The 8,973-nt window shown below is 38.3% G+C and overlaps 1 protein-coding gene across 1 annotated transcript in view; it reads right to left on the bottom strand.

The window, feature by feature from the left end:
* SLC10A6 (solute carrier family 10 member 6) overlaps nt 1-8,638 on the bottom strand; it is a 36,767-nt gene extending 28,129 nt beyond the window's left edge. The window contains exon 1 of the mRNA XM_004390405.2: nt 8,112-8,638. Coding sequence (XP_004390462.1) covers nt 8,112-8,488 — 377 coding nt within the window. The 5' untranslated portion in view covers nt 8,489-8,638. The remainder of the gene's footprint in view (nt 1-8,111) is intronic.
* Between the last annotated feature and the right edge of the window lie 335 nt (nt 8,639-8,973).

Raw genomic sequence — 8,973 nt, 5'->3', positions numbered from 1 at the left:
TCCATAGAGTTTTCATTAACTAATTTTCAGAAGCATATCACCAGGCCTTTCTTCTTAGTCTGCCTTAGTCTGAAGCTCTGCTGAAACCTGTCCACCACAGGGGACCCTGCTGGTATTTGAAATACCAGTGGCATAGCTTCCAGCATCATAGCAACACACAAGCCACCACAGTATGACAAACTGAAAAACAAGCCGTGGAAGCAAATGGTAGGCGCTCCTAATAGCCGTCCAGAAGAATAAAAACTTTTCTATGAAAATATAATTAAAATCCTGCTCTTCCTAGAACAAATGTGAGTAAATTTTAAGAAGTAAATGTTTACATGACTGGTGCCCCTTTCAGAAATGCAAACTTAGATAATTTACGAGTGTTTGTATACATCCCTTTTTCTTTCTTTCTTTTTAAGCCATGTAATGCTTGCTTGCTCAATGAACAGGGTTTTCTTTGTTTTCCTTCCTTCCTTCCTTCCTTTCTTTCATCCTTTCAAAGGAATCATACAATACACCTTACTCTGTAACCTAGTTGTTTTTTTTCTTTCCTACTTAATATATCATAGACATGCTTTCAGGTCAATACACATAGTTTAAGAATACATTCTTTTAAAGAACTAATCTGAATGTCATAATTTATTCAGCCTTTTCATTGATGATGGATAAATTGTTTTTAGTTTTTTGCCATTATAAACAGTTTTATAATAAACATCTTTATATATATTTCACTTCAAATGATGCTTTTTATTTCTATAGACTAGATTCACCAAGGTGAGATTACTATGATAAAAGTCTGTGTTTATTATTTTAATAGATCCTGCCAGATTACTTTCCAAAATGATAGCTGCATTTCACTGTCTTGTCAGCACTGGATGTGATCAATCCCTTTTAATTCTTGTCAGAATGCTGAAAAATGCACCTCACTGTCATTTTGTTATATTCCTGACTAAGAGGCTGCACGTATTTTCATGTTTACTAACCTTTGGTATAACCTCTTCTCTAAGCAGCCTTGGTTTTCTGACTTTTTCTTCTAAATTTGTAGAAGCTCTTTTTAAATTAGAGTAAATAGCATCAGGTGTAATGCAAATATTTTTGCCAAGTTGGTTGTGTATCTTTGACTTTGCTTATGACTCTTACCATAACAAAATAATTAACATTTAGATAGGCAAATCTGTTAAACCTTTTCTTAATGGCTTTTGAGGTTCTCATCTTATTAAGGATCTCCCTTCACCCCGAGGGTATTAAAATATTGCCCCCCATTTTTTACATTTTTATGGTTGAATATTTTACATTTATATTTTCAACTCTTCTAAAAGTTATATGGTGTAAGATATGAGACTAATTTATTTTCTTCTATTTTGACAGGCAACTGTGTCAATACCATTTACTAAATAAACCTTCATTTTCCACTAAACTCAAGTGCCAACTTTATCATATATTAGATTCCCAATGTATTCAAAATGTTTTTGGGAAACTCTATTTTATCCTATTGATCAATAACTTTTTTTATTCCTAAGCAAATACTTGACTGTTTTAATTACAGTGTTTTCACAGTTAACTTTTATATATGATAGGGCAAAGCTTCCACATAAATTTTCCTTTTCAAACTTTTCTTAACATTTCTTGCACTATTTTTTAATTTTATATGATGCTTAAAATTATTTTTTTCCTATTAAGAATGTTTACTTGGAGCACAGACTTCTGCCTTGTTAGAAGACAAATTAAAAGAAGAAACTCAGTTTGCCAGAGCTCTCAAACCTCTGTACCCATAAAGCAGGTGTCTGGGTAGCTTCTACAAATTCTTAGCCTAGGAAAGTGCTTCATGTCTTGGCTCTTCATATTACCAGGTCCTGAAAGGAATTCCATATTTCATCGCTGTGATCTTGAATTTCAGGAGAACTAGCATCACATTTACTCTTTGCAAGGCTTTAGCTCAAACAAGCAGAAAGGTAAGATTCATGATTGGGGGAAGCAAAGTATGAGATTTATATCAGACTGATTCTATATTCTTGACTAGAGAGGTTACTGCTTCCACCTTTTATACAATTGTTCAAGTCTGTGACGCTCACAGTAATCGTCAAGGACTGCGATAGACCATCCTGGTGCTCTGCCAACTGTTATAAATACCAACGAAGCTGAAAAAGCCCACAGTGAACTTGTATGAATGCAATAGGAAATCACACCTTTCATTTTCCTGCCCTGAAATTCCCACGTAGCATAAACAGAGGATGTTGCTAACTGGGTCTCTTGGCTGTTCAAATATAGAAAATTGTTGGCAAAATCTGACTTCAACATAACAAGATTCCACTTGTACTAAGAAGAATGGCATCATCATCCCCAAACTATCATAGGGAATAATGAGACAGATTTAGCAAGTCTGAACAAGTAAATAAATCCTGAGCCTCCCTTAAAACAGGGAAATAACATATAAATGCATTATATTAAAGTGTAGTGTCAATAAGCATAACATTTTACAATTGGAATTTAAATTATTCAAATGTTGTTTTAATTCCAAACCCAACAAAATGAGGAAATTTGACACTAAAAAATATGAAAATAGAAACTTGCTTCCCTATTGAAAGAAATAAAAAATGATCTGATTAGCCAGATGAACATGGATTATGTTATGATATCAGGCCAACGGACTTTACCTTAGAAAAGAGTTCAAGGCCATGTTTTCCATCCCCAAATGTAAATGGTATCCTTGTCTGCTACCTCCCGATAATAATAACTAGCATTTATTGAGCACTATGTGCCAGGTTTTGTGTCTCATGATTTTAGATGTATGTTCTCTTTTAATCTACAGAACCTATGTGTAGGTATTATTATCTCCATTTTAAAGATGAGAAGAATAAGGTTCAGAGAGTTATAGAAACTTACACGAAGTCACATAATGGGTAAGTGGAGAAAACTAGATTCAATCACAAAGTTCTGTTTCTAAAGCCTCAAGCACAGATGGGCTTTAGGCCTCCACCAGGCCGTGTCAGACAGGCCTGAACAGCCTGAAGTCCTATTCCCAGGGTTTGTGCTAAAGGGCCAAGAATGTCTTTAGAGGACAAAGTTGACGGCTGAACCCCACAGGCTCCATCAACACCAGTGGTCAGAATCTTTTCCCTGAGGCTGAGGACACGAACACATGATCAGGGAAGAATGAACTCTATACATCAAAAGTTGTCGAACTGAAGACAGTGGACCCTGTCCTGAGTTGCACCAATAAACTTTTTAAACCTCTTGAGTAGTTTTTGCAATACACACAACAGCCAGTTGAAAACTTAACTCCCCTTTCCCAGACGATCAGAAACTCTCATTCAGTCATTCACTCAATGGTTATTGAGTGTCTACCTCCACCAGGCACTGAGCACACAAAGATGAGCAAACCCTTGAAGAGCTTAAGCCCTATTAGGTGAGATGAATAAGTAGGCCAGCTATCACAATGCCTTCTAAGAGATAATAAAATTGAGTTCCACTTTTGGTGCCATGGAGAGAGAAAGAAAAGGCAACTCTGTCAAATAGTTTCAGGAGAAATGTTAAACTACAGCAGGGGGAAAGGAATGGTTGGACTTTATAATTTGCTTTTCTTTTCCTGTAAAGCCAGTTGCCGTTGAGTAAACTCCAACTCCTGGCAACCCCATATATGTCAGAGTAGAATTGTTTTTCATAGGGTTTTCAATGGCTGACTTTTCAGAAGTAGATCACCACGTCTTTCTTCTAAGGCAGCTCTGGATGTATTGGAACCACCAACATTTTGGTGAGCAGCTGAAGATGTTAACCGTTTGTACCACCAGGGACTCGTCTATTCCTGTGGTCACATAATATTTAAAACTTAAAAGGACCTCAGAGAGTTCTATCCATTGATTTACAAATGAGGAAACTGAATTTCAGAGAGGTAAATTAAACTGCTCAAAGGCTCACAGCTCCTTAAGCAGAGACTAAACCATAGATTCTTGACTCAGTGCTCTTTTTCCTATCCCATATAATAATAATAGCTCATGTAGCATTTCGTGCCAGGTGCGTTTTTCAGCACTTTACATATATTAATTCATCACTCAATCCTTACAACAACCCCATGAGGTAGGTGTTTTCCTCCTAATTTTAAAAGTGAGGAAACTGAGACATGGAAAGTTTATGTAAACTGCCAAGATAGCTCAGCCAGTAAGTGCTCCAGATTTGTGTACTTAACTATGACACTGTCCTGCCAGATGATTCCTACCCCCAAAGGTAAGAATTCGATCCATCTCTACTACGGTATATTGTAAAAATGTCCCCAATTCTTCACATTTCCCTTATCCATGTCCTCTGCAATGCAACTTTGCAGTTCATCCCATCAAGAGGCAGAGTCTGTTTCTCAACTCCTTGAATCTGGGCTGACCTTGAGATTTACATTGGCCAGTGGAATGTGGTAGAAACGACGGAGAACTGGTTTCAAGCCCAGGCCTAAAGAGACCTTGCATGCTTTTCCTTTCTCAGAACACTGCCACCGCCATGTAATTAGACCCAGGATAACTTGCCAAAGAGTGAAAGATCACGTGGAGGAGAGCCCAGTTGTCTCATCCGAAGCCATCCAAGACCAGCCTACCTTAGCCAATCCTCAGACACGTGAGAGAGCCCAGCCAGACCAACCGAGCTCAGCCCAAGGACAGGATAATTTTTAAGTCTCTTCATATATATTGGCCAATTGCTTCCTTGAGTGGTTATAATGAAGGGTAATGTTGTGACTAGAGGGGATAGAATAAGGCCAGGTGGCATATCAGGCTGTGGAAACAACATGGGCCAAAAGAATTGGAAAAGTAGAGGATATGTTTGCAGAATGCATAGGCCATTTTGACTGTAGGCCAGAAATACTTAAGGAGCTAATGGGAAATAAACCTGGAGAAGTGAATGAGACTAGGCTTAGAAGTTTCTACCCAATTTAGTAGGTGTTGAGAAGGCTTTATATGTATATTATGTTCATTTTCTCCTCACAATACCATGAGGGAAATATTCTCATTTTTAGGAAACAGGCCTAAGGTCAATATTCAAACATAGGCACTCTGCCCCCAGAGTTGCCATGTCCATGTACTACAAAATCATGATGGAGAGAACAAAGGTGGAGAGAATGGTTGTGAAGGCACTGCCATTGGCCAAGAAGGGAATGGTGAGGGCCTGGCCTGAGGTAACGTGGTTAAAAGTGCTTGGCTACTAATGGAAAGGTCGGCAGTTCAAAACCACCAGCTGCTCTTCAGGAGAAAGATGTGGCAGTCTGCTTTTGTAAAGATTACAGCCTTGGAAACCCTATGGGGCAGTTCTAATCTGTCCTATTGGGATGCTATGAGTCAGAATCAACCTAATGGCAATGGATTTGGTTTGGTTTTTGAGTTGATGTAATGGCAGTGGAGATAGAAAGAATATCTGTGAGTGGTATAGCAAGAGGCTGGGCTACAGGGCTTGGCAGTTGATTGAATGAACGAGGTGAGGAAATCATGTGAGGCATAGGGGTGCTAAGATGATGAGCCCAGGTAACAAGGAGAATGATTGGTGTCATTATCGGATACTCAAAATACAGAAACTGGCTCAAACATGTTGGTTCTGAAATGGCTGTTTGGGGTGACCCCATGGAGAACTGCAAGCCGCCTGCTTGAAGCATGGACTTAAGGCATAGGAAACATGTTTGGTGTTTCTCTGCAGAAAGCTAAACCTCAATTACTTCTTTTATCAAATGAAGACTTTGTACTAATGCTCTTGAGTTTTATCCAGTATTCAAAATAAAAAGGACTCTTATCAATAACTATGTACTGAGTTTTGCTTAAAAATGATTGTTGTTGATAATCAATTGGGAAGACATGTAATGAACTTGGATATTGTTTCACTCAAAGGTACTAAATTTCTCCCATATTACAGAAAACTAGATTTTTATTACTCATGTATCTATAAGCTTTTGAAAATCTAGTATTTATTTCCCATTTTAAAATTTCAACTTTTTTTGTTTTGTTTTGTGGGTGTATATATAATATAGCTATACATATATAAATATGTATATATATATGTATGTATATGGAATAGGTCATTTTAATCCCATTTTATAACATTTTACAAATGAAGAAATGAGGCTTAGCTGGGTTAAATAATTTAACCAAAGTTGAAGCTAATCAAGGACAGAGTTAACAAAGGGAGATAAAATGAGCTTTATCTTGTATAGACTTCCTATTCATTGGTGTTTTTATTACAATGTTGGCTAATAAGAGATAAAAATAATAAAATGTTATTTTTCCTAGAACAGAAGTGTTTGAGAACACTGTTTAAAGATTTATGGTCCTACTCAGAACAGAAGATCTAGTTTTGTTGTTAAGTGGCATGGAAGGAAGAGCCTAAATTGTAGACTGATATAAAACAGATGTGAATTCAAATCTGAGTTCTGCCATAATGGTTTGTAGCATTTGGCAAGCTACTTAACCAATCTGAGTCACAATTTTTTCAGTTGTAAAATTTCAAATAATAAAAGGTCACTTACATTATTATTATGAGAGCCAAGAAAGAGAATATACATGTGAAAACATCTATCAAGGTACTTAATAAATATTAGTTTCCTTCCTTCTTTCCAAAAACTTTCTCATCCTGGAATCTATCACTGATATATCAACTTTGCGTAAAAAATATTTATCATTTTCCAATTATTATGTTAATGATAAACTTTACTGAATTCGAATTAGCAATGCATACATAATATTAGTGGCTTAGTAGCAAGATACAAAACTCATTAAAGGATCTCTAATGAGTGGGTAATTAAAGACTTTTTTTATGGAAGTCAATTATTAGTCCACATCGTATGAACCCATGCAAAATTTAAGGGTAAAATATAGTCCATATGCTAAATATTCAGGATATACGGGAAACTGGAAAACTCTACCTGCTGACTCTCACGTCAGCTCCCAGTACAGTCATCACCTCTGATTCATTTGTTCATTGTACAATAAATCTTGACTAAATGACACCAAACATTGAACAGATTTAAATTTATATGTGGTTCTTTCCCTGGGCAGGAGGTAAAGCTGTTTGTTTGTAAGTAAACAAGGAATCTGGAAAGACCACTTTCATTTTACCCCTTTCATTTCCAACGGAGACCCCTCTGTTCTTTCCTAAATGCTTTCTCTTTTTTCCCCATCAAAACATATACTCCAAAAAATATGTGATTTACTTCATCTTCATGAAGGTGTAAATAAATGCTAGAACTTAAAGTCTTCCAAAAGCCCATTGCCTTTGAATAGATTCCGACTCATAGCAACCGTAAAGGACAGAGTAGAACTGCCCCACAGGGATTCCAAGGAGTGGCTGGTGGATTTGAATTATTGACCTTTTGGTTAGCAGCCAAACTTTTAACCACTGCACCACCAGGACTCTGAGTAATGTCTTCCAGTGGTATTTATTTATACCATAACTGGTAATAAGATCATTGACTGAAAGGAAAGGAATGAGCTTCTAGAAGTGAATTTTAAGCATCTGAAAAGCAGTAAGAAAGAACATTTTTAGTCATGGGAGCCTTCATGTTGCTCCCCAAATCAAACAGGCAACCATCACCATCAGCACTTAGAGCAGATGCCTCTAAAACTCCCCTTCCCAGCCCCCAGCACCACCCCCCATGCTTATTTCATAAAGCAAGTGCCCAGACAATGCTTGCTGATTAGAATTAGCAGGGGCCTCATTCTGGTTATGCCAACACCACCACCACAACTGTTTCCAAACCACTATCCTTAGCTTCTTGGAGTTCTCAATCTATATCCTGAGGAATTGTGAAGCCATGACTATTGCTAAAGATGCCAGTGAAGGTAATGATGAGTTCATGCTTAGGAAGGGCAACTGGGTGAAATGGAAGCGTGCCTCCACTATCACATATACACCAAAGCCCACTAATCAGAAAGCTTATTGCCCATAAAGCAGAAAATAATCACAGCAAAGCACATTTTGAGCTCAGAAAGGAAAGTCCTTCCATGGCTGAACAAGTCTCTATAAAATGCTGCCCACTGGAAATTCTACCATAAGGTTTGAAGGGTTTTTAACACAAAAGTGGGGATTACCATTGGTTGACTCAGTTATCCCCCTAGAGAAGTGAAATTGGGAGTAAACTGCTGAGCCTTCCTAGTGTAACTTACCTGAGATCCATATCTCCATCCACCCAGAAGGAGAAAATGTTAGAGATGGTTCCCCCTGGGCAGCATCCCATGATGAGAACAGCAGTAGCTTGGACTGGCTTCAGAGAGAAGCTGATGGCCAGGAGATAGGCCGTAAGAGGCATGAGCCCAAACTGGCACAGCAGTCCCACAGCGATGCCCCAGGGTCTCCTGATGTGCAACCATAGCTTCCTGATATCCACAGAGCATCCCAAAGAGAACATGATCAGGCCCATCATCACAGCTGACGCCACCGTGAAAACAAGTTTTAAGTTCCCATATAACTCCAGCCCCACTTGCAACTTCTCCTCTGAAATATTGGCAGGGCAGGCTGCGCTGCTGGAACAATTTGCTCTCATCTCCTCACCTCCTTAAGGCAGCATCACAAATGAACTTCTGCAACTGAAGGCTGGGCGGGTCTATCCTGCCACGTTTTGTAATAATGCAACAAAGTCACACGTGGAGAATCATTCCAATAGCTATTGGCCAGCCGGGTAAGTCATTCCTAATCTGATCAATTTATTCACGAGTGGCATTATGAAAATAATTATCATGGGTATGAAACATAATAAACTGTGGTAAGGCTTTCCACTTCTGTTCTTACTCACCACTGAATATTCAAGTGAAATGAGACAAACAAATTGGTGGAGTGGAGTGACTGGACTATGTCGTCAGCATCACATTGTGTTCCAGGAAAAAGAGATTGGATGCCAAGACATCGTTCCTCTGAATTCAGTAGGGATTTCAAAGATCCAGGATGCAGTGCTTTGTAGACAGAAAGGCTAACTCCGGAAAAAACAGAGGAGGCTAAGCTAGAGTCACAACTCGCAGCATTAGCAAAGCA

Source organism: Trichechus manatus, unplaced genomic scaffold (assembly GCF_000243295.1).
Source record: "Trichechus manatus latirostris isolate Lorelei unplaced genomic scaffold, TriManLat1.0 scaffold00296, whole genome shotgun sequence".
NCBI lineage: Eukaryota > Metazoa > Chordata > Mammalia > Sirenia > Trichechidae > Trichechus > Trichechus manatus.
The sequence above is the reverse complement of the archived record's forward strand: the minus strand, read 5'-3'. Positions and strand labels throughout refer to the sequence as shown.